This window comes from Sceloporus occidentalis, unplaced genomic scaffold (assembly GCF_023333645.1).
Source record: "Sceloporus occidentalis isolate IW3139 unplaced genomic scaffold, rSceOcc1.0.p SCAF_7, whole genome shotgun sequence".
Lineage (NCBI taxonomy): Eukaryota > Metazoa > Chordata > Lepidosauria > Squamata > Phrynosomatidae > Sceloporus > Sceloporus occidentalis.
Window position 1 is genome coordinate 72110641 of NW_028316987.1, and position 26137 is coordinate 72136777.

The window sequence follows — 26137 nt, forward strand, 5'->3', positions numbered from 1 at the left end:
ATCATGGATATGACCCCTGGATAAGTCAAGGATAGAATTTAGGGGAGGGAAGAGAACTTAACATTGGATTGAAAAGGAAGGACATGGAGGGAAATGGGGTTGTTTAGTGGTCAGAGAGATCTGGAGGGGGAGGAGGATGTGGAGAGAAGGTTTTAACATCAGATTGGAAAGCAGAGGGACATAGGGTGTTTGGTGGTCAGGGGAAATCTGAGGAGGAGGAGGAGGAGGAGAAAAGGTTTTAACATTGGATTGGGAAGTGAAGAAAGTGGAGGGAAATAGGATGTTTGGTGATCAGAGAGATCTGTAGGAAGAGGAGTATGGGAAGAGAAGGTTTTAACATCAGATTGGGAAGGAAATCACCACACACACACTCCTGCCTTGGCAGCTCTTTCAGAAATTACTGCTGAGGCAGGAAGAGCGGGACATCATGACTGCTTTTCTAAGGACCTTTCTAAGCACTATGACTGTATTGACTTTATATAAGTCAATCCCTGATTTTAGGGTCAATTTTTGAGCATAAATTTTTCAACTTATGGTTGAGCATATATGATAGATTGATGTTCCTCCCTTCTATCTTCATTCCTCCTTTTTCTATGTCTAAACCTGCTCTACATATGACATTTCCTGCATGCAAGTTGAACAGATAGTGTGATAAAAGGCAACCTTGCCTGACCCCTTTACCAATTGAGAACCATTCTGTTCCTCCATATTCTGTTTTTGCATTAGCCTCTTGCCCTAAGTACAGATCCTTATCAGGACTATCAAACCTATGGGTGGAGGTCAATAGGTGACACCATGAGTTACCACACATGGTGATGCCAACCCAAGTGATGCCACTGTACTGTCAAAGAGTAGTGCCTCAGGAAAACTGTCCACTCCAGGATTCTAGAGCCACAGCAGTTCAACTGGTGTGGAGCTGCATTATTTCCACAGTGTAGATGCACTCTGAGTGTTCAGCTTGACTGTTGAGGCTGCCACAATCTCAAAAGGCTCTGAGGAGAGCCGCAAACGCAATTTCCTTCCCTTTTCTAAAGAAGCGATTTCTTTTTTAAAAAAGGCCACATAAAATCCACAACACAGGTCACAACAGTCACATGGAGGCAATGCCAGCCAGCTACCAAAACCAGAGGCCTGTTGGGGATCAGATAAACCCACTGTAGTCGACATGTGGACACTCCTGATAACCACACAGCCTCTCAAAAGCCCATCCTTGTGGCCTCAAGCAACTGTTTCCTCAGGGTAAAAGCAAGGGGTGCATCTATACAGCAGAAATAATGCAGTCTGACACCACTTTAAACTCCCAGGGAATCCTGGGATTTGTAGTTTAGTGAGGCATTAGTCTTTTTTGGCAGAGAAGGGTTCAAGGTCTTATAAAACTACAAATCCCAGGGTCCCACCACTGAAAAGTGGTGTCAAGCTGCATTAAACTGCATTATTTCTACTGTGTAGATGCACCCTACGACTCCCTGCTCCATTGCATTTGCAATGAAACCAGCCATCTCCTCAAACAGACATATATATGGGGAAAATAAGACAGGGCCTTTCTCCTTTTAGTGCTGGCTTTCCCCGCGCATAAAAGATGTGTAGTGGTTTAAGTGCTGGACTATGATTCTGGAGTCTGTAGAATCAGTATGCAGAGAGATCTTGAAGCACCTTTGAAACAGATAACTGAAAGAAAGAAGTTACTAACTTCTTTCAATTGGTCTCAAACTAACTGAAATAAAGGTGCTACAACATCTCTCTACATAAGAAGCAGGGAGTTTCCGTTTGCATCCAAGTGTTTTTAGCTTTTATTTATGTGGTCCTGTCCTGCATTTGCCTGGAGCGTCCTACATCTGGCAGCTGCCTTGTCTCCCTTTGTGGCTGGGACATCTGGCCCCTCTGCCTCAGGGGGCTTTCTTTCCTCCTCCATTAAGCTCTCCCCACCCCCACCCCTTGGTCTTGAGGAAAACCCACCCTCCCGCTCCTATATTTGTCTTGAAGGTCTACATTTGGGGGCTCCTTGCCCTCTTTTGTGGTGATACTCATGGTTGTAATCCTAAAAGGCGCGCAAAGAACGGGCAGCGGAGGAGGAGAGGCGCAGAGTGGCTTTGCTCCCTCTTCCCATCCTTCTTGGGCTTCAGGAGAGCCCTTAACTTCTCCTCCTCCTCCTCCCCTCATGAGGATGGGCTGGGACTGAGGGGAAGGAGATGGATGGATGGATGGGGGGAGGGGACTCAACCCTCTCCTCCATTTGTCTGGAATGTCCTACATTCGGGGGGGGGGCTCTCCTCCTTCCCTCATTGAGCCTCGCCCATTCCTTCCCCGTTCTCCTTGCTCTTGAGGAGAGTTCCTATTAACCTCCCCTCAAGAGGACTGGGCAGGGAGTGGGACTGAGGGGAAGGGGAATGGAAACAAGGGACCCACCACTCCGCCCCCTTTTTATCCCCTCCCCCCAAGTGCCCCCAAAGCCCCACAGGAGCCAAGCTTGTCCTGCCTCCTGATTGGCTGCCCTTGCTCTTGTTGGAGGGGGAGGGCGGGACAGGGGTATAAAAGGCGCACCGCAACTCCGCCGAGCGCTCTTTCGCGCCTCTCCTCCTCCTCCTCTTCTCTTCCTCTCTGCGCTCCTACATTTTGGGGGGATTACAACCATGAGTACCACCACCAGCAGCCGCAACTCCTCGTACCGGCGCATGTTCGGGGGCAGCAGCCGTCCCAGCACGGGCAGCACCCGCTATGTCACCACTTCGTCCAGCCGCTACTCCCTGGGCAGCGCCCTCCGGCCCAGCAGCGTCCGCTTGGTCTCGGCTTCCTCGCCCGGAGGAGGCATCTACGCCTCCAAGTCGGTCAGGCTCCGCTCCAGCTTGCCCCCGATGCGGCTCCTGGGGGGAGAGGCCGCCGGGGTGGACTTCTCCCTGGCCGACGCCATCAACACGGAGTTCAAGGCCAACCGGACCAACGAGAAAGCCGAGCTGCAGGAGCTGAACGACCGCTTCGCCAACTACATCGACAAGGTGCGCTTCCTGGAGCAGCAGAACAAGATCCTGCTGGCCGAGCTGGAGCAGCTGAAGGGCAAGGGCACCTCCCGCCTGGGCGACCTCTACGAGGAGGAGATGCGCGAGCTCCGGAGGCAGGTGGACCAGCTCACCAACGACAAGGCCCGCGTCGAGGTCGAGAGGGACAACCTGGCCGACGACATCCTCCGCCTCCGCGAGAAGTAAGGGCCCCGGGAAAACCCACAGGTCCCCAGGGAGAAAGGAGGCCCCCCAGTGCCTCTGCTCCCTTGTTCCCCTCTGGGCAAGGACTAAGGCCGCCCTAAGTCGGGAATGTCTTGGAGGCAGACAACGCACTCGCCCTTGGGCGAGTCACACTCTCTCAGCCTTAGGAGGCCCCATAGAGAAAGGATGCTCTCGTGTTTCCCTCTGGGCAAGGGGATGGACGCCCTAAGTCGGGAATGTCTTCAAGGCACACAACACTTGCACCAGGGGCGAGACATACCCTCTGAACCTCAGAAAACCCCACAGGGAAACTACAGGTCCCCAACGCCTGCTCTCCTATGTTTTCCTATGGGCAAGGGTTAGGGTCACCCTAAGTCGGGAGTGCCTTGAAAACACACAACACACGCACCCCTTGGGCGAGTCACACCCTCTCAACCCCAGAAACCCCTGTGATAGGGCTGCTATAAGTCGGAAAGGACTTGAAGGCACACACATACACCCCCCCCCCCTTGGGCGAGTGACACTCTCTCATCCTCAGAAAACCGCCTGATAGCCTTACGGTCGCCATAAGTAGGAAACGCCTTGGAGACACACAACACACACACACACACACATGTGAGCAGGGAATCCAACCCTTGGCCTCTAGAGCCTTAAATCCGCATCCACACTGCAGAAATAATCCAGGTTGATACTTCTTCAGCTGCCTTGGCTCAATGCTATGGAAGCTTGGGATTTGTAGTTTTATGTGTTGTGTGAGAGAGCTCTAGTGGTGCTACAACAAAATGCTGATCTCAGGATCCCATAGCATCGAGCAATGGCAGTTAAAGCAGTGTCAACATGGATTATTTCTGCAGTGTGGATGAGTCCAGTGCTCAAACTACTACACCACGCTGCCAAGTGGTGCTTTTAAGGTGGGGCAGGGCCCTCTTGCCCTCCTAGAACGAAAACTGGTGCTTCTTCATTGTGTTCAAGCGTTTGCATGATATGAAAGGAGCCTGGAGATGTGAGAGGAGAGGTCTATATTTCTGGTATAGGTCTACTTTGCTCAAAGTTCGAGCAGTTGTTCACAACTGGTTGCTTTAGTGATGGTGATGAATTGCTTTTTGGAGACTACAACTCCTAGCATCCCCAGCCAGTGTGTTGGCCTGAGAGGTTTTGGAGTACTTCTGGGAGTTGTAATGACACCCCACCCAAAGTTATTTCCCCTAAATTCTGTCGGTTGTTTAGGTTTTACTATATTGTTGTTGTAAAACTTGGTTGTTTTTGCTGTTGTGTGCCTTCAAGCTGTTTTTGACTTATGGCAACTCTTAAGGTTGTCACAGGGTTTTTTGGGGCTGAGAGGGTGTGACTCTCCCTAAGTTACCCAGTGGGTTTCCATGGCCAAACCAAAATTGAACCCTCCTTTCCGGTGCCATAGTCCAAAATGCAAATCAATACAGCATTCTGTTATACAAAAAAACCAGCCCCAGCATCATTTTGGTAGAGAAATAATTGTTAATGTAAGTGCTTAGAAAATATTGTAGCTAAGCATTAGTTTAGGCGGCATTCTCCTCCTTATCACTCTCTCTCCTTGGAAGAAATTCCTCTTTGAAGATGATGATGTTAGCTCTAATACATGTGTTATCTAAAAGTTTGTTCATATGGATTGATAAAAAAAATCCTCATTTAAGTTACAGTGCTTGTTAAGAGAGGGGCTTGGAAAAGTTACCTTTTGGACAATAGCTCCCAGTATCCCCATCCCAGCTAATATGGCCCCTGGCATTTCCAATCTCTGGAGTTTTCTGTTGGGAATGAAGCTGATGTGGAATGTGAGTCTTAAACAAATAAAAAACATTCCATCTGTTCATTCCGGTAATTGGAAAGCTTGCGAGCATTTGTCACATGGTTTGATTTAGAGTGATCACTTGGTGCTCTCCTTTTGAGTCTGGGAAATCATGCCATGATGGAAAAGTCCAGATTTTTCTGGAGTTGAGCCTCTGAAAAAAAATGTAAGAGCCTGGGAAGGGCAGCATTCTCCCCACATTCTCCAGGACAAAGAACAAGAGATAAAGTATCTTCTAACTTGATTTTAATATTTCATTGGGTATTATGGACAAGTCTAGTGTGTGTATATTTGCAAGCGCTTTTTGAGTTAAGGGTGTGGCTGACTCCAATGAAAGAATGAAAGTGTGTGTTGGACTGTAGCTCTGTAGCCCAATCTGATGTAGCTTTAACAAGTCCCATCGAAAGGCTTTTATACATAAGTAGTTGGAGAAAAGAAGACATATTTCAAATCTATTTGTATTTGTAAGTTGGAACTACAAGAAGGAAAGCTACGACTGATTTTTTTTTAATATTATTGAAATTTGAATTTTTTAAAAAACAGAACAAGTCCCACCGAAGGGCTTTTTATACATAAATAAAAGTGTAGGATTGTAGGTTAATTGCTGAAGTTCTCTATATGCTTGGGAATAAGCCTAATTGAACTTGTTGGTGAAGTTTACTTCTGATAGGAGTTGTGCTGTTAGTTTCTCCCCATTGTTTCATGCCTCAGTTATCTTAATGTAATTTTTAAAACTTTTGATAATTTGCCTCATTGACATGAGAATTGAAGGCACACACATACAACCCCCCCTTGGGCGAGTGACACTCTCTCATCCTCAGAAAACCGCCTGATAGGGCTGACTAATTTTTTTTGGTTTGGTGATGCACTTTTATGAAAAGCTCAAATTGGAGGAGAATCTGAATTTGCAAGATTAGCCAAATGGTCTTAAGATGTAGGTCAGTTCTTTTCCCTCTGAGTTGTTTGAACAAAGTCGGTAATATTCTTATGACTGACTTGTAGAATTCATGGTGCTCTTAACAACAGAGTATGCCAGGCTTGGTCATGCGGCAGTGAAAATGGAGTCACACAAATGGAGGAATGGGATGCTTTTGTCTGGGAGGCTTCCCCTCCCACCCTCTTCTGCTTCTCTCTTTCTTCTCTGGGGTGTGGCTGGCTGTCTATCAAACTGAACCTTCCCTTGGTTTTACTTTTCGCCATCTTTGACTGTCTCCTTTATTTTACAGACTTCAAGATGAGATGCTTCAGAGAGAAGAAGCTGAAAACACTTTGCAGTCTTTTAGACAGGTTTGTAGTGATTTCTTGTCTCTTTTGGTTGAAAGTTTAAAAGTTTCAAGCTGGGACTTCAGGGTTTTCATGTGGAATTCAAAGCCACCTAGTGGCTGAAAAAATAGGCATGCTAACTTGATGGGTGAGAACCTTGATTTTTCTGTGACTTGATTTTGCTTTTTACTTGGACAAAGCTATGCTTTAAGTTACTAAGCAAGTGGTGGCAACTACAGTGGATCTGGGGGCCAATTTTCTGGCTCTTGGACCTTCTGTGGCTTTTTTAAAAGCCGGTTTATAAGCCAAATGATTCATAGCCTCTACCATTAGCACCAAGGAAACTGAAATAGTTAAAGAATTCCCATATCTAGGATCAAACATTGACCAGAATTGGAGACTGTTGTCAAGAAATAAGAAGAAGACTAGCAATGGGAAGGGCAGCTATGCAAGAACTGGAAAAGATACTGAAGAGCAAAGACATACAGTGGGCCCTTCTCTTACATGGGTGATCCGTTCCAGCTCCCCCCCACTGCATAAGAGAAAAAACACATATGCTCAAGCCCCATAAGAAATAATGGGGCTTGCGCCATGAGTGCGCACCCCATTACTCCTTCCGGAGCGCAATAGGCTTTTTTCCGGCGCAGCTTCCAGCCTATGCTGGAAGTTGTGTAAGGTGCGCCCGCGTATGATGCAGGCGGACTGTATAACTCAGCACTAAAGTCAGAATCGTTCAGACCATTGTATTCCTAATTGCCGTGTAGAGATGTGAGGGCTGGTCAGTGAAGGAAGCAGACAGAAAGAAAATCAACTCATTTGAAATGTGGTGCTGGAGAAGAGTACCTAGGACATCATGGACAGCCAAGAAAACAAACAAATAGGTTATTGGACAGATCAGACCAGGGCTGTCCTTGGAAGCAAAGATGATCAAGTTGAGACTGTTGTACTTTGGCCACATGATGAGAAAGCATGGATCAATAGAAAAAACAATAATGCGAGGAAAGGTAGAGGGTAGAAGAAAGAGAGGAAGACCACAAACCAGATAAATAGACTCATTCAGAGGAGACTTGCAGGATCTAGACAAGGCAGTGAAGGATAGGGATTCTTGGAGATGTCTTATCTACAGGGTCACCATGAGTGAGAACCGACTCAAGGGCAGCTAGCAACAACCATTAGCATAGAAGCCAACCCCACACTGTTAAAACGGAAATGTAGTGGTATAGTTTCCAAAAATGATGTGGCTAGAATGGCCTATATTGTAAGCCATACTGTTGGGTGCTAGTTATCTACAAGCATCTTTTCTCCAAGGATCTCAAGACTCTGTACATGCTTATTTTACTCCACACTTAATTCCTATCACAACCCTGTGATGTAGGTCAGCCTGAGAGAGAATAACTGGCTCAAGCACACTCAATTAAGTTTTACAAAGTCCACTGGGGAAGTGAATCTGGATATCTCATGTCCTAGTCCATCACTGTGCATTCACCTTCCTGAGCTGTGCTTGGACTTAACAATGACACTTCTGAGCACACGGAAGATTTACATCTTTAATGCATTTGTGGTCTCAGACTTTTGCAAGGGCCATGTATTGTTCTGTTTTATCAGAGTCTAGCCTGTTAGCCAGTGAAACTCTGTGGAATCAGTTTTTCAGATTGGTATGGTTGAAAGGGAGCCATCTGTTCGCTTGGCTGAAAGGTATTAATGGTTTCTATGGGATTCACTATGGAATGCCGATGCCGGCATTACTGCAAGTGTGGTGGCAGCAGATTGAAATAATAGAAGCCTTTGTATTCTGGGGTGCTTAGAGCAGGCTGCATTCTTACTGGATGTGTAATGATGCAAGCATATTTTAGAAACTCACAAATTAAAGCATTGGGCATTTTAGCTGGTCCAATTTCTAAGGGGATATTGAACAAGACTTTTTAAAAAAAGCTGACTATACTTCTGACATGAAGGATAACCTAAAACCAATCTCTTAAGAAAGGATGTTAACGTTTGAGCTGAGTCATGAATAGTTCAGACATTTGCACTAGACTGGAAAGAAGCAAACCCAGTGCTGCAAATAGCTGCTTGGTCTTTTGAAAAGGACTTTGTTAGAAGAGTAGCTACTCATAACAAAGTGAAACACTTTTATATGCACATCTTTTGTTTTTTCTGGTCACATTTTCAGTCCTTGAACAGACATAGTTGTTCGTGGTGTAGTACAGCTACTGAACACTTTGCCTTTTTTTGCTTAACTTTAATAATTTTGCTTAAAATTATTTGGTTTCTTTTAAATTTTGGGTTGGGAAGCTTCATTTTTAATAATGAATTTTCAAGGCTCCTTCCTTCTAAGGACCATGTGAGATAGGAATTATTCCAGTGGAAACAAAGTAGCCTCAGTAAGTCATCTTCTCAGCTGGATAAGGCACCAGCTAGGTAATAACTACACTTCTGGTTTGATGTGAAACCAAATTACATGCAAATTTGTTGCTTGCTTTAGGATATCAAGCTTTCAGTCTTGTGTGTGTTTCCCTGATGTAAACCCAACTGAAAGTAGTGGAAATTACTTTGAGAAGAAATTCATAAGCTTATGCAGTTAGTCGGATTGATACTTTTAAGATGAGAATAGAAAAGACTGAGACATAACATACCATATATACTCGACTACAAGTTGACCTCTTGTATAAGTCGAGGGCAGATTTTTGGGTTCAAAATTAAGGATTTTGATATGACCCATGGATAAGTCAAGGGTTAAACTTAGGGACATGTAACAAAGGATGTAAAGGATAATGCAAAGGAAAATGATTCCAAAGAACTTAAAAAATTCTGGCAGGCATAATTGATTGTGATCATCCTAAAGGCTGGATGGCTGAGGGAATAGAGGGGATCCAAGCTTCTTTTTGGTGCTCCCAACATGGACTATGTTCTCGCCTTTTACCACTCTATTTAGAGAAAGGGGATGCCTCCTTTTTTATATACATATGAGAGTTAAAGTACAGTACTTACATTGACTCGTGGATAAGTCGACCCAGGTTTTTTGGGTCAACTTTTTGACTGAAATTTCTAGACTTATACATGAGTATATACAGTAAATAAGATGCGGGGTTTGCAGGCTATTGTTTCTGCTTACTTCAGGGGTGGGGGAAATGGTTTTTGGGCCACATAGGGCCCCAAATCTATTTTGCATTCCACAGGACTCCTGAAGGTCCCCTGAAGCTAACCCCCAGTTTAGTTTTTTTCTGCATTAAAAATAACCCTAAAATAGGGGAACATCAGTGCAGTTGCTTGTCCCAGAACCTCCATGGTTACATGTTGATAAGAGCCATTGTGCTCTTATTGTGATGGCTCCATCTGAATGGGATCTTCTGAAAATAAAATGATATGTGTGAAATTGTGTAATTATCTATAGGTATCTGTGCCTGGTCCAAACATTAACAGTGTAACACAATCACAAACCTGGAATTGAACTGTTATGCACAGAACATTTTTTAAGAAGAAATACAACATCAAACAATTTGTATGGCGTCTACATGAAATGATAAATTTTGACCACAAGTGGTACCCACTGCTAATTAATGAGATATGGAAATTTAGCATTGCATGGCTGTAGGAACATTATTTGAATGGTCTTATGTGTTTACACTGGGACCACTGAGATGTGATGTAAAGAAAAGATGGACTGGATGAGTATAGAGAGGGAGCAGGCTTTCATCCACCCCCCAGGCTTCTTACACTGTTATCAGTGGTAGGAGATAAGAAGCTGAGTAAAAAACAAAAAAACAAAACAGTCGACGCACATAAAACTGTATGCTTCTTGGTACAATGTCCAATTTGCATTGGCCTTTCAGTCTCACCTATTGCTGGAATGTAGTACCACAGGCACTTCCCAAACTGGAATTTGGCATACACTTTGAAAAAGGTTCCCTCATTGCTGCATCAGATGAAATGAAAAGGATGTACTCAGCAAAGCTGATAATATAGTAGCAAGTAAAAAGGCAAGTGGACTATCAACATAGGTAGCTAAATGATGCAACTTCACTTGAAATCTTCCTGCACATTACTTCTCCAAGCTTAAAGTACTATTGGGTTTTTTTAAGCACTTCAGCGGACAAATATAGCATTTAATTTTAAGCATTTGTGTCCTGAAGCATAATAATATATGTCCTTTGATAGGTTAGCTGAAATTTAAAATTATGGTACTTAACTTCAACCCCACTTAGCCCTTAAATTAAAAAAATATTTTACAATTCAGTAATTTTAAGTTTAAAACCAATTGTAGCTTCTAAGCTAACAAAAGGTAAACTATTAAAATAAGAAGGTAAGATGGTACAAGGACTGTCGTCACCAAGATTTCTTGGTTGCAATGAAGGAGAGTCCAGCAAAAAAATAAAAATGGATTGTAGATTAAGACAAGCATCTTTTGAGAAGTGAGAACCCTGCTCTTCACTATTTGAATTTTCATTTGCTTGCCCTGGCCAGAGATGAGACTTGCCACTTGCCAACGAAATGTATGTTGTCCATCTGCCTCACTTACACTCACATACTGCTTTGGAACATCTAACCCAGAATGGGTATTTTTGAACTGCAACTCCCAAGTAGCCCTAGGGACCATAGCCATTAGAGAGGAATGCTTGGAGTTGTTGTTCAACATCTGGCTAGAGGAGCACAGTTCCCACCTCTATTTTTATCCCTGTCTTTTCCCATGAGGTCTAACACATTAGACCATTTCAGGACTGTGTTTAGATTAATGTAGAAACATCTAAGGAGAAAGGTGTCTCCTTTTACCCAGAATGTGTGTTGTAATCAAAACAGTATCCCATCATCTGACATGTATATGTGCTCCAGGTGCTCCATACAGACAGTAAAATTTGGTGCATAGTCTGAGCATTATTGGCACATGTTCCTCACCAGCTAGGCCTCCTGGCCAATCCTGCACAGACTGTTTTACTGTGAGAACTATATATACAGGGCACAATATGACTACTCCATCAGTGTCAGACACTCTCATCTGGCAAAATCTTTCATCCAGTGATGGTTAAGGATTATTTAACTAGGACCATAGTGATGACTATGGGAGTGTTGTTGTTTTTATTGTCTGTTTAATACCATAATACCATAAACATGAAGTACTCTGACAGTATACTTAAACATGGTACTTAAAAAACAAGGGAGCCTATTGGAAAAGTATTGGGTAGTTATGCCTAGAAAATAGTAATACTGAACCTTTTGTGATCTGGTATAATTAAAATCGTTATTTCAGGTGGCTCTATTAATGTAACCTTATAGATTTTGATGATTTGAATATATATGATGCATATATATTCAGATATAAGTTCAATTTCAGTCTTAAGCATCTCTGATATGAAATATTAAAAAGATGGATTAAAAATACTCCTGTTGTGTTAGTTGTTTTTATGGTACTCAGAATTTCCACACATTCAATAAATGTTGAAGGCTGGTTTCGATACTTGAGAGGAAAGTTAAATACTTTTATTGTGTTTATCCTTAATATTTAAGTGTGTCCTGATGAATGTTTGTGTGTGTGTTGGGGGGGCATAAAAATACCCTAAAGTAAGGATTATTTATTTATTTACAGAATGGGTTTATATTCTTCCTTCTCACCCACTCCCAATAGGATTCAAGGTAGCCCTCAGTAATATTAAATAAAATAATACAATTAAAGCAGAATGGCCCCATCCTTGCTGTCCTTTTATTATATATTATTATTTATAGTATTTATACCCCTCTTTTCCTGACAGGTTTTTAGACCTGTTTAAAGAAAGGATTTTAGAACGTGCTATATTGTTCTTCTTGAACTGTTTTCTAGCTGCTTTTTATCCCTTTTAGGTGTGTGTTTCAAATTGTTTTAATATTGAATTATATTTAATTCTGTTTTAATGCTGGCCCTTTTTTATGTTTTCCCCTTTATTGTAGTTGTTATAGGTTCTAAGTCACCTTGAGCCCCAGTTTCAGAGGAAAAGTAGTTGTTATAGGTTCTAAGTCACCTTGAGCCCCAGTTTCAGAGGAAAAGGTGGCATATACAGTAAATATATATAATAATGATAGATCAAAGAGATGATAAATGATTAAAACAGAATCAATTTATAAAGGCATAATTAAAACAATTAAGAATGGAATTTAACCCCCCATACAGACAGGCCAAGATAAAGCTTCTTCGGCTCACTTAGGCGGTATACTGTTTCAATGATGCAGGCGTACTAAGAGTCCGGCAGCTGTGCCAAAGCTGTGCTCTAATCCTTAGGACTAGATTGTGGCTTTGGTGTGGCTTCCGGACTCTTAGAACGCATGCATCATTTAAACAGCATAGCTCCAAAATGACATGAAGCAGCTTTATTTTGGCCGGTCTGTATGGGGCCTAAAACTCATCAGCAAAAAGGTGTAAGATGCAGCTGGTAGCAAGCCCTGTCCTCAGCAGCTGGTCAGTTGCCAAAAGCCTTGCCTGAGTTTTTAAAAAAGTCTTTATCTGCTGATAGAAGGACAACAGGGAGGTGCCCAGCCCAGTCTCCCTTGGCAGAGAGTTCCAGTGCCTGGGAACAGCCACTGATAGAGCTCTTAGTATATGACTGGGAGTCATACAGCCTTCTAGATGTTGGAGTGCAATGCCTAGCAGCTCCAGCTAGCATAACCAATGATAAGGAATGCTGGGAACTGTAGTCCAGTGTCTTTAGGGCTGCATGATTCTCATCCCAGAGCTAATAGAAGGGACCTTTTCACACTTCACAGGCATAGCATTGTGATTGCGATGGCTGCACCCTGTGAAATCCTGAGCTTTTATAATTTGGGGAGGCAATAGACCCCTCTCCTCTTTGAGAATTCTAAAAAGATACCCCTAAAATGCAGAACTTGGAATTTCATAGGATGGAACCCTGGCAGTTAAAGCAGAACCATAGCATTATAATTGTGTTATGTGAAAAGGCCACAGTTCTCCAGTCTTCCTAGCAATCTGCTGACCACCTTCTCAACTTTTTACGCTTAGCTTGTGTTCCTTAGAAAAGAAAGAGAAGCCATTGTTGTAGAGTTACTCGAGAGGAATCTGACTCTCCTGGGGAAGAACCACCAGCAGAACATGTGTTTCAGATTAAAGGCCTCCGTTCAGTCCTGAGCATCCCCAGTATAAAAGAAAAAGTTGAGCAGCAAGCCTGAGTCCCCTTGGCTAGACTAGTGGATCAGTCTACCTTGGTGTAAACCAGTTTCATATGCTTAGGCTGATCAGTTTTGATCACCAGATGACTTTCTGATTTTCTGGGGCAACAGTCCTATCTTACCTGGAAGTCAGTCTAAGCTAAAGTTAGTAATGGGGTGTGCTCCTCCTTGATTAAGTAGACAAAGGGTCTGCACTATAAACTTATTTCTAGGAGATGAAGGATAATGTAGCTACATAGAAACTACATGGAAACTCTTTTATTTTTTAGCCTGATAGGCTTTTATATCTCTAGCAGAGCCATATTGACTGCTCTTTAAGTACTGCAAGATTTTCTTCCTTGTCACTGTGTAGGACTGATAAATAGGAGAGCATGGGGGAAATCTCTGCAAGCATCTAATTAACCTAATTATTACCTCTCCATGCAGAAGTTAAGCAGCCAATACTTCTATAGGCTGTAATTCAACTAACACAATTGTCACCTCCTGCTTTGGATTTTAAGACTGTAATTAACAGAATTTGAATTGTGTGATGTGGGTGTTGGTAATGCGTTTTTCCTTATTAAATGCTTCGAACTGAAATGGCTAAAAATACCCATTGTGCGGTTCTGAGCCACTTTAAAGCCTGTGATATGAAGATTGAAATGGGTATTTGTCCTATTAAAAAGGCTTTGCTGGCTAAGAACGATGGGAAAACTTCTTTGTCCCATACTTCTAGTCCATACTCTTGCAATTAATTATTGCTTAGGTCACAGTAACTGGTCACATGTTCTACAAACTGAGTATCTCTTTTCCAAAATGCTTGGGACTAGATGTATTCTGCATTGTGGATTCTTCTTGGATTTTGGAATACCTGTATTTCCATAGACTGAGGCTGGAGAGAGATGGAGGATCTGTGAAATAGCAGGAGTTGTTGATTCCCTCCACAGATCTTCCTGTTTCTCTCCCCATCTAGCCTTGCAAATACTGTGTAGGTACATACTATGCTATTCGAAAAGTTTTGGATTTTGGAATTCCAGATAAGGGATACTCAACCTGCATAATGATGCATTTACTATTAATTTCATTTTCATGCCACTTTTTCACTAATGAGTTTAAGCCAGCACAGCTATCCTGTGGGGTAGGTTAGTCTGTGAGAGAGTAGCTGGACAAAGGTTACCTGATGAGTTTCATGACTCAAAAGGGATTTGAAACTGGATCTCACAAATCTGAGTTTAACACTGCAATCACTGTGACATGTTTGTAACTGTGATATATCACAGTATGTACTATTAGTTCTAGTAGACAGTACAATAATCTGTATTAGTACACATTATGTACTAGTAATTTCCTGTAGTTGAATATACAAGCTTTCCTGTAATTGAATAAAGAACAGTCCCTTAACATTTCAATTAAATTAGGGATAAACAGAACATTTCTAAATGCTTGAAAAATGGATTTTGTTAGTGTTGGGAAACCCTGACAACAAGAATTCTATATGGGTAAGAATCTTCCATTTCAGATTTCCTGTGCGGAAAATAACATATTTGTTTTGCACAGAAAAAGTCCAAAAGTCCTTGAAAAACTGCTATTTTTGACAGCTTTCTCACAGCAAGAAGAAAAATGGTAAAATTATATGGTTTTCCTTGTAAGAAGGAAATCTACAAAGATTTTCCTCTCTAGTTTAAATGTATTCAATTTGCATTTTTTGAGCTAGACCTGAATTGCCTCAAGGAAGGTCTCAATTCATTCTGTTGGCTTATACTTGTTCAGCATAAGCTGTGGGCTTTAGGCATGGAATCAGATGTTTAGAATTGCACTGCTCAGCTCCTCTGTGAAAGGGTTGGCAGAACTGCACAGTTCATAGAAAACAAAAGTATTCCACTGATATGAGCACTAATCTCATCACAAGCTGCCAGATATAAACAGCACAACACTGTCTGTGTGCTTCTGTTGTGGCTATACCTGCTGTATTTGCATTCTTCCTCCAGTCTGGCTGATGTGCCCTTGCCTGGAGGCTTCACTTCTTTAGTTGAGCCAAAAATCCCATCATGTGGAACACGGTTTCTCTTCTCAATGGAATAAAATAAAAATGCATGAGCATTTTGTCAGTAAATTTTTGAATGACTATATTCTCTCATTATGAGCCTTGGCTGGATTTAAGAATCCTCAGGGGAAAAAAAAATCTGTTTCACCAACACAGGAAGCATATTTTGCTTGGAGTACAACAGTGCCTACTCAGTGTCTGCTTCCAGATTTTTAAATTTCTCTGCAATGGAGGACTGGCTAGCTAGTTTGTCTTCTCTTGTTAAGATAGCAGGCCAATATTTTTTTTTATTCAGCAGGGTTTTAGGTTTTAAGCTTTTGTGTGTTGTTAATTTTTTAATTGATGTGATTTTAATTTTAATTTCCTCTATTGTTAGCTGCCTTGAGGATTTGGTGGGGGTTTTTTTTAGCAAAAAGGGTGGTATAATGGCAATAAATAGTTTATTTCAACAGTATAAAGGCATATAAGAGCTTAGTTGACACAGCATCCTTAAGTTCCCAAAACACTACTGTTTGAGGCAAAAGATCAAAAGACTCTCCAGCACTTTAGTTTTATGTACAGAAGTGGACTAGATCTGCTCACTTGGAGTGTATCTGAATTACACTATTAATAGCAGTTTGATGATATTTCAACTGTCATGGTTTACTCTTATGTAATCCTGGGATTTATGGTTTTGAAGAGATACTTGGGGTCTTTTGCTACTGAATTACATTTATGAGAATTTCTGTTTACCTTGCCAAACTACAAATCCCATGATTCTATAAGGTGAAGTCATGAACGTTTAAGTAGTATCTTCACAGCTGTCATCTATGTAGTAGAGATAACACTGTTACTGCCAACAGGACAGCATTCTTCACCATAGCCTGAGGAGAGCAGCATAGGATACAAAGAGTTAGCTAGGTAATGGAGGTCAGGGGAAAAGTCAGAGGAACTAGAATGACTATCTCACTTAATAAACTTCATCTCCCACAGCATCTGTCACCTGAGATGACTACTTAATAGTAGAGTCAGCACTGCATATTTGATTCTGTATGGACATTTTAAAAATGCTGCACTAAACAAAAAAACCAAACAAACAAGCTTCATTTTCATATCGCCTAAGCAGTGTCTAAGTGGTTTACAACTGTAAGCTAATTTGCCCCCAACAGTCTGGGTACTCATTTTAACGACCTCCTTGGAAGGATGCAAGCCTGAGTCAAGCTTGAGCCCTTTTGCTGGTCTTGAACTCGCAACCTTTTGGTTTTGAGTGAGTGGCTGCAGTACAGGCACTACTCATATCACCTCAAGCTGCACACAATTCTTGCTAGATTTAAACAAACCTTAAAACATTTTATCTAGCTGGAATATTTAACTTAAGGTGACACCATTTAAAGAGATATTGGCGGGATACAGACCGTCCAAAAAGAGTGGTCTCCTGCCGCCCTGGTTTGCTCCGTGAGGGAGCCACAGTGGACAAACCATGCGGCTCCATCGCGGAACAAAAAGAACCCGCAAAAAGGCACCAGGACGTCAAAATGGCAGCACCCGTATGTAGAGGGCACCACCATTTTGGGCCTGCAGTACATACTAGGCTAACCCTAGTATGTACTAGGGTTAGGGAGCGTGTGAATGGTGCGCACTCCCTAAACTTAGAATCGCCACCGCCACGCTACAAAATGGAGGTATGTATCCTGCCATTGATTCAGTCAGTTCTCTTTTGACATGTCTTGATAAACGAAATTAAAAGGAGTATCCTAGGGTAGTTTTTAGTTGATCGGAATTTTTCCCAGTAACCCAAAATAGTTGAAATTAATTTGAGGGAATATGCAGTAATAAGCATTCAAAGGGATTTATGGTGATCATTGTTTTCAAACTAATTCAAAGATTTACTTCACAGCTATTGATGCTGGATATTTTAAGAGTTGAAGACCCAGTAGCATTTATGTTACTTACGTTCAAATTCTAAGGGGAAATAATAATAATAATATGTTTTATTTATAGACCGCTATTCCTCAATGATCATAGCGGTGTACAGTAAAAATTGTAATACAATACAAAATACAAGGTGACAATTAAAGGGGGAGTAGTCTCGTCCTTCAGGCAGTCCCTGATGTTGCTGGGTCTGTCTGATCGCTCCCTCTGAGGCCAAGATGACAGTTGAGGAGAAAAAAAAATTAAAGTACTGAATTTTACTAATTTGTACTTGCCTGAATGTAACCTCTGTGATAGTTACTTGGGAAAAGTTGATTACAGTTTTAATTTTCTGTTTGGTATTAGTTATTACTAATTGGTGAAAGAATGTCATTCTATAAATGGAAAATAGTCTACAGAAAAACAGGGCAGCAGAAAAAGGCTTTTCTCCAGTTGTTTACATTATAATATTTTCAATGGAAACATGGACAGGCCTGCCCCATAAAAATGAAAATCAGCAAAGAGAAAATATTGTTTGTCCACTGCTTGTTTGGACAGTAACTGCCATTAATGTAAAGATAATTAGAGTTGTGAGGATATTGACTTCACAGTTCAGTGTGATTCCTATTATAAATGTTACTGAGCATTTCTGAGCAATCTTTCCTTTCCTCTCCTTCCTCAGGATGTTGACAATGCCTCCTTGGCCCGCCTGGATCTTGAACGCAAAGTTGAATCCCTGCAAGAAGAGATTGTCTTCCTGAAGAAACTTCATGATGAGGTAAACTGGCCTTGATCAACTTCAATGTGCAGATACCTAGGAAATGAATAGTATTAGTGAATGTTCAATGTTTGGTCTGTTTTCTTCTTCCTTAAGGAAATTCGTGAGCTGCAGGCCCAAATTCAAGATCAGCATATCCAGATTGATATGGATGTTGCCAAGCCTGATCTCACTGCTGCCCTGCGTGATGTCCGCCAACAATATGAAAGCGTTGCTACCAAGAACCTTCAAGAAGCTGAAGAGTGGTACAAGTCCAAAGTAAGTAAATGGTTTAGCCTGGCCAATGAGTTTTAAATGATAGGATTTTGTAATAATTTAATATAAGGAAATCTGAAATTTCAGCATTTTGTTAGAAATTTATCACTTGGATGCACAGTTGTAAGGTTGTTTGAAGATTATAGGGAAATTCCTGTGGACTCAGTGTAGTCCTTAGTAACTAACACTTCTTAGAGCTATAGAGAGCCTTTGTTTTCATTTTGGAATGATAAATTTTTGTGGTGGTTCAGATAATACTTATCCCATGCTTTCTGTTCAATACGGTTTACATCTATCAACAAAATAATTAATCAAATAAATTTGGAACAATTCATTAAAAACAAAATGCACTGAGAAGTAAGAATGTTTTTATTCAGTCTTATTTATGTAAGAAGGGGACTTCATCGAATTAATTGCAATTTACTGACAGGTAAGTGAGTGTAGGAGTTCAGCCTTAGCTTTCCTTGATATGAACAACCAGCTTTTTTCATGTGAAGTGCATCCCAAAAATATCTGAAGATGTACTTCATCCCAATGTACATCCCAGTAGACAGGGTTAAAAATATCTCATAACTTTAGATGACAAAATAACCCACCTCAAATTTTATGAACTACCCTAGAAACAATTTTTAATAAGAACTGTTCCTGAGATCCTCTAATAAGTGGAATTGGGTACCTATAGACCACGAGGAGAAAATGGCTACAGTTTGTACAACATTTGATAGTTCAGTGCTTCTAAGAATGTATCCTCCAGAGGAAGTCAATTTGCTTTGTTGCTACTGGATCTAGATAGTAGATTCATTTCTGTTTCATATGTTATTCTGATCTGAAACAATAGTTACAGGGCATACCATGGTCGAACAATACTAAAATTTTTTGCTGAATTTTAATCTGCTAGTCCCTAATATAACATATTTTGCGTGAAGGGATAACTGTTACTTTACACTTGCTATGTTTTATGTAATTGCTAATCTGGTGTGTCATTAGTTTGCAGATCTGTCTGAAGCAGCAAGCAGGAATAATGATGCCTTGCGTCAAGCCAAACAAGAAGCTAATGAGTACCGCAGGCAAATCCAGTCTCTCACCTGTGAAGTGGATGCACTTAAAGGATCTGTAAGTGAAAGATGCCATTTAGGGTAGAAAGCATTAAAAGTTTTTTTTTAAAGAAAAGATGTTTACAGTGGATATATGCTGTTAAAATGGACAGTTTGCCACACAAATAACAGAACCAAGCATTGTGAAGTATAGGTCAAATAGCCCTTTAAGCATGCATGCCATTTTCTCCTGCAGCTGTTTTCCAGGAGAAAGTGGTAAGTTAGATACAGGTTTGATTACAAGGAGAGAGAAAGATTATTTGAGGAAATGGACAGCAAACTGGCCCCCATTTCAAACTGGCTTCCGGGCGGGTTACGGGGTTGAGACGGCCATGGTCGCCTTGGTCGATGATCTCCGTCTGAGCATCGACAGGGGAAGCGTGTCCCTGCTGGTGCTCTTGGACATCTCAGCAGCTTTCGATACCATAGACCATGGTATCCTTCTGGGGCGCCTGGCAGAGGTGGGAATCGGGGGCACTGCGCTCCAGTGGTTCCGCTCCTATCTCTCCGGGAGGTCCCAGATGGTGCAGCTGGGAGACGTGTGTTCCGACGAGAGGCCCCTTAAAACTGGGGTCCCTCAAGGAGCCATTCTGTCTCCCATGCTATTTAACATTTACATGAAACCGCTGGGAGAGATCATCCGGAGACATGGGGCGCGGGGTTATCAGTACGCTGATGACACCCAAATCATTTTCTCTATGTCTCCGACTGATGCAGTGACTGGGGATGGCGTCTCTCCTCTCGTGGCCTGTCTAGAGTCAGTAATGGGCTGGATGAGGGAAAACCGACTCAAGCTGAATCCAGAGAAAACGGAGGTACTAGTGATAGGTTCTCCTGGTCCAGGAATGGCGGTGGTTCCACCTATCCTGAACGGGGTCACGCTCCCTGTGAAGGACTCCGTGCGCAGTCTGGGGGTGCTTCTTGACTCGTCGCTTCACCTGATAGCTCAGGTGAATGCGACGGTCAAGAACACCTGTTATCAGCTTCGGCTGATTCGCCAACTGCGCCCATACCTGGCCCAGAGGGACCTAGAAACTGTTGTACATGCTCTGGTAACTTCGAGATTGGATTTCTGCAATGTACTCTACATGGGGCAACCCTTATACCAAACTCGGAAGCTGCAAATGGTGCTCCCAGGACCAGCCATATAACACCGGTTTTAAAAGATCTCCATTGGCTGCCCATTCGCTTCCGAGCTCAATATAAGGTGTTGGTAATTACCTATAAAGCCCTAAATGGCTTGGGCCCAGGATACCTAAAGGACCGCCTCTCCCCGTACATTCCGCCTCGCACCCTCAGAACGTCTGGGCAGCAGCTACTGAAGGTGCCTGGGGCTAGGTTGGCCTCCACCACTCGGAGGACGTTCTCCATAGCTGCCCCAGCCCTTTGGAATGCGCTGCCCACAGAGCTCCGCTCGTCTACTACCCTGGCCCAATTTAGGAAGGATCTTAAAACCTTCCTATTCCAACAGGCATTCCCCGAATAAATATCCTGTGGGCCTCCCTCCTCTTCCGTGGCCAAGAGGTTGGGCTATGGGGTTTTTTGCTTGTTGCCTGTTTTTAATTTGTAATTGTGTATTTTTGTATGTTTTTATGGTATATTTTTTAATTTGTTGTAAGCCGCCCTGATCGTAGGAAGGGCGGCATATAAATAAAATTTTTATTATTATTATTATTAAATACAGGCAGAGAATCAGACAGCCCTGCATGGAACAATCATCCTGTCTGAACCCTGCTAATGGAATATGAAATACAATTTACAGCTTACTTTTTAACATGCATCAGAGAAGACTTGCATAAGTGATTAATTGCAGGTCTCATATGTGGAAAACTATATCTAAACTTTCTTAGCATATAGCTAAGTATGATACTAGCTGGGATTTCTGATGAGTGGAGATTCCCAAATTTTTCCTAGCCATCCATCTTGGAATGTACGTTCCCTGGTGTTGATACCATGAGAAATGGACTGTTTGTCTCTTGGCTGTCCTTTGACCCTTTCAATTAAAGATGGCAATGCTTAGCACTGCAAGCTTCATTTGGCAGTTTCAAGCAGCCACTAGTAGCCCCATGATAAAACAATTATGCGTTTTTGTCTATCAGGCTATACAGATGCACATACACAGGAAGAGAGAGAGACACACACAGAGAGAGACATCACATGTTGCAGTAAATTTGACTTCTGTGAGATTAACCACAGACGTACTTACTACTCTGGCCAGCATTGGCTTTCCCAAGTCCTGGGCATCTCTGGTTCGGATAAAAGCATGTGATTTGCCACAAAACTGCTCCTGTAAAACGGTAGTGGAGAAACCTGTTGTTGGATTTCAGCTCCCATTATCCATAGTCATTGCATGCTGTATTGGATGGGGGTCTGGCAACAGCCGTAGGTTTCCAACCTCTGCTACAGAATGTATGCATTTATGAAAATAAGTCTTATCCTGAAATGCAGAGCATTTCCTGCACACTTCTCTTGTCTTCCATATTTACAGATGATGTGAATCTGAAACTTTTGACCGTCACTCCTAAAAACTTGCACTTTAATTCCTTTGCCTTAAACTAAAGCTTTGTTGACCATTGCTGTTTAATACTTCAATACCTTTCAAAAATCCTTGCAGAATGAATCCCTGGAACGCCAGATGCGTGAAATGGAAGATAACTTTGCCCTTGAAGCTGCTAACTACCAAGACACTATTAATCGTCTCCAGGACGAAATTCAGAACATGAAGGAAGAAATGGCTCGCCATCTTCGCGAGTACCAAGAATTGCTGAATGTAAAGATGGCTCTTGATATTGAGATTGCCACTTACAGGAAACTGCTGGAAGGAGAAGAGAGCAGGTACTTAGGAGCCTCTCATGGTTTACTAGGGGGTAGGAATGATGTGGCCCCATGGCTGTTTCTGTGGCCCCCAGGGATCAATGTATTTTTTTAAAAGCAGTTTTGTTCTGAAATGCCCCCAAACTGGCTCTATAGGGTCAGAGAGCACTTTCACCATGTTTTGGGCCTCTATTTTAAGTCCAGGAAAGACTTTTTTAAAAAAAGGCCTTCCCTGGGCCTAAAATGACTGAGGAGCCTCCCATTCTTCCTAGAGGTCATTTGAGGGCAAAGAAATTCAATTTCTATGTCTAAGTGTGTGCAAGCCTCCTTGGGCAGCCCCCTTCATTTTGATAGCTGCCCACCCCCATGGTAGGCAAACCTGAAAACCATTATTACTGAATGGTCTATTTTTTCCCCTTCCTTTACAGAATTTCTGTGCCTATTCCAACCTTTGCTTCCCTGAACCTGAGAGGTGAGTAACTTTTATCTATTGCTGTTACTATTTCATGAAAGTATTAACATTTGGTTTTTAAGTTGTCACTAATGGATCACGCTGATAGAAATCATATTGATAGAAAAGGTTTAGAGATTTTGCCATGCCTGTGTTTTGTCAAATGTGTGATCTGTGGCTAGGATTTTTGAAGAGGCAAGTGTCACTACAGTACTACACTGCAGTAGGTAGTCTTGCCAATGGCCAGCAAGTTGGCTTACATTTGAATTTTTGCCCATATTTGTTGGTTGTCTAAACAGAGATGCTTGGACTGATTCTTTATTAATGGTTTGGGCGACCTAAGGATATCACCAAAGTAAGCATTGCTAGGTTAGGTGTCTTTCTCACATGGGTGAGCGTGTTATAAAAGTCTTAACTGTATGGAAGTGTTAACTTTGATATGTCATTCAATCTGCAGAAACAAACCTTGAGTCCATCCCAGTGGATACCCACTCAAAGAGAACACTCCTTATCAAGACTGTTGAAACTAGAGATGGACAGGTAAGTACAAATTAATGTTATTTGTGGATGGAAAAAAGAGGCTGTCTGTGTTTCTTATTAATGCAGATAAATATAAGGCTGTCATGGGGAGGGGTCTCTGTAACTTCTTGAAAGTAGAAATGGATGTGGTCCATTATCATTGTGGTGCCTGTCTATATTTTAAAGAGCCCTGCTTGTTTTCCTTGCTCATCTTTGCAGACTGCTGGATAGCAGCCAATACAGACAGGTACTAATTACCAAAATGCAAATATTTCCTGGACTACCAGGTAATTTGAGTGAGAAGATGAATGTGTTTGAGTCTGTTGGGAGTAATGTTGCTCCAGATGGAGCCTAGGAGTGAGTTGGTCCGAGACTGAGCCATAATAGACTAACTGAAGCAATGGGCTTAAATTTATCCTATTGAGTTCACTGAGTTTGTATTAAATGTGACTTGCATCCAGAAGCAGTTCAGTATTAGGGAAAGAATGTTGACTATCTGGGTCGATTGTGAGATCCCAGCCTCTCTCACCAGTACAAAGAAATTTGACACTGGATGCTATGTTTGTATAGATTAGCAATACCAAAGGCAGCTTTGATTGGAACAGTTGGTACATATTGAAAAGTGTGATGAAAGGAGGCCAGCTGTCTCTTTATCTGCAGAGTTGGAGTGCCTTACTGACACTTAGCTTGGAGTGAAATGTCTGGGACAGGTGCTAGAAAGCAGGAGAGGCTTCTGCTGGAAACTTGATGTACTTTTTGACTTACCCAGGTAGGGCTAGTAAGTGTGGATAAGGTGGAGAAATGAGTTGTACTTCCCTTCAGCTACCAGTGCAACATTTTTAGCCCAAGGATGGAGAAGCTTTTATTCACCGTTAAATGCTGTATTCCCTCAGCAGTTACCTTGTGCCAGGTGTGCGTGCTAGTGGTGGCTGTAGCAGAGTCCAAAGTTGGCAGAGCCACGTTATCACTCTCTGTGCCATTCATCCTTTCTTTTCCCTTCCTTCTTGCCTTCTAGTGGCCTGAATTGATCTCTTATTGAATGTTTTAGAAATGCAGGCAAAGGACATTTGGGACTTCAGGGCCAAAGGTTGTTCACCCCGGTTTTATGCTCCAGTGCAGGCTATATAGTGGTGGTTAAGCTTGCTCACTAGCTCAGAATGGAAAAATATTAAATTTGCACTTGCCTATGAAATGGTTCAGCTCAGTTAATAGTTGACTGCCATTCTAATGCCTGATGTGACTTGCCTTTACAGGTTATCAATGAAACTTCTCACCACGATGATCTGGAGTGAAGAAAGAATAGCACATCTTGAAATTAAACTCTTACCAGCAAGACTAAAAAGAGAAACAGCTTTCAAGTGCCTTTCTGCAGTTTTTCCAAGAGCGCAAGGTGGTTATGCTAGAGGAACTAGGTCTTAGATCTTGCAAACTGACTCTCTCAATGGATTTAGAAGAGCTTAAAAAAAGGGAGTCTAGTTAAGATAACAATATATTGGGCTGCAATACTGTTTTTTTAAGTTTTTGAATTGAATAAAATGGCTTTTTTTCAGCACAGTATGAGCAACCCTTCACTGCTTCAATAAACATTTGGGAAACAGCTTTCTAATGTCTTTTAATTTGTGGCAAGATCTCAACAATTATCCACTTTAATGGTAGCAGCAGCAAGAAATGTGTCCATTGTGAAAGCATTTCACACACATGCACATCTGCTTCTGTAAACTTTGTGCCTGTCAAGGTGATGAGTTGTACAGTTGCGTTCATTTTAGGAGAATGTGGAGAAAAATACCTTCTTTCCCTTGAGGTACTGTGGCAATAATTGTATTTTTCATAGCACTCAAAACAGTAGTAATTTATTACTGGAGGAAAGGGGTTCCTCTCCCACTTGGAACATTAATTCAGAGCTTGGAAAATTTACTGAGGTCCAATCCACACTGCAGTAATAATGCAGTTTGGGACTGCTTTAAATGTCTTGGCTCAATACTAAGGAATTGTGGGAACTAGTTTTGGGAGGCATTTAGCTTTCTATGTCAGAGAGCTCTAGTGCCACAACAAACTACAATTCCCAGGATTCCCTAGCACCTAAGCCAGTACAGTTAAAGCCATCTCAAACTGGATTATTTCTACAGTGTGTTTTGGACCTAAGACTATAATTCCTAGACTTGCTTAGCCATGTGGCTGTATGATTCTGGGAGTTATACTTCAGAAGAACATGTTCAAGATCTAGACTAACTGCAATAGGCAATTGAGATACACTTTTAGAAATTGCTTACCTAACAGGATTTCAGCTGAAAAATCAGATGAGACATTATTACCTTCCCACATTATGATTCCAAAATTAGAATCCTTTCTGATCTATGAACAGTCAGTGACAAAGATAAAACAGTTCCTTTTGCTCCCAGATTACCTGATAGCATTGACCATGGTGGATCTTGGAGAAAATCACTCAACTCTGAGATGCTAAGACAGCATTCCCAAGTGTCCAGCACTCAGCCAGATGTAATTAAGGCCCTGTTCAGACCGGCCTGATCGGGGGCAGAGTTGGAGCACGGTGGATAGGACACCCTTTCCAGGGTGCAAAAGGGAACTGCTTTTTGCAGATTCTTTTCATGCCCTGGAAAAGCTGAATTGGGGCTGAGGTATGAAGTTGCTGCAGCCCCGATCTGGCTGGGAAAGGGGTGGCTGGAGGCCGCCCCATATGGGCTGTATGTACAGCCCCTAAGACCTGAATTTCTAGTACAGGTGTTGGGCTTATGATCTCACACATTTTTAAGTTTGCTGGCCTCAGTACTTGCATTAGTGTGGTGGTATGTGTCTTCAAGTCAATTATTGTCTGACATATAGTGACTCTAAATCAGGGGTAGGCAACCTGCGGCCCACAGGCCGGA

At 42.1% G+C, this 26137-nt stretch overlaps 1 protein-coding gene across 1 annotated transcript; it reads left to right on the plus strand.

The window, feature by feature from the left end:
* Positions 1 to 2553: 2553 nt before the first annotated feature.
* VIM (vimentin) lies at positions 2554 to 24851 on the plus strand. Its single transcript, XM_089533313.1, has 9 exons — positions 2554 to 3196; positions 6246 to 6306; positions 18024 to 18119; positions 18216 to 18377; positions 19362 to 19487; positions 22083 to 22303; positions 22711 to 22754; positions 23191 to 23273; positions 24506 to 24851. Exons 1-9 carry the CDS (start codon positions 2631 to 2633, stop codon positions 24542 to 24544), a joined length of 1398 nt encoding a protein of 465 aa, XP_089389439.1. The 5' UTR covers positions 2554 to 2630; the 3' UTR covers positions 24545 to 24851.
* Positions 24852 to 26137: the final 1286 nt, after the last annotated feature.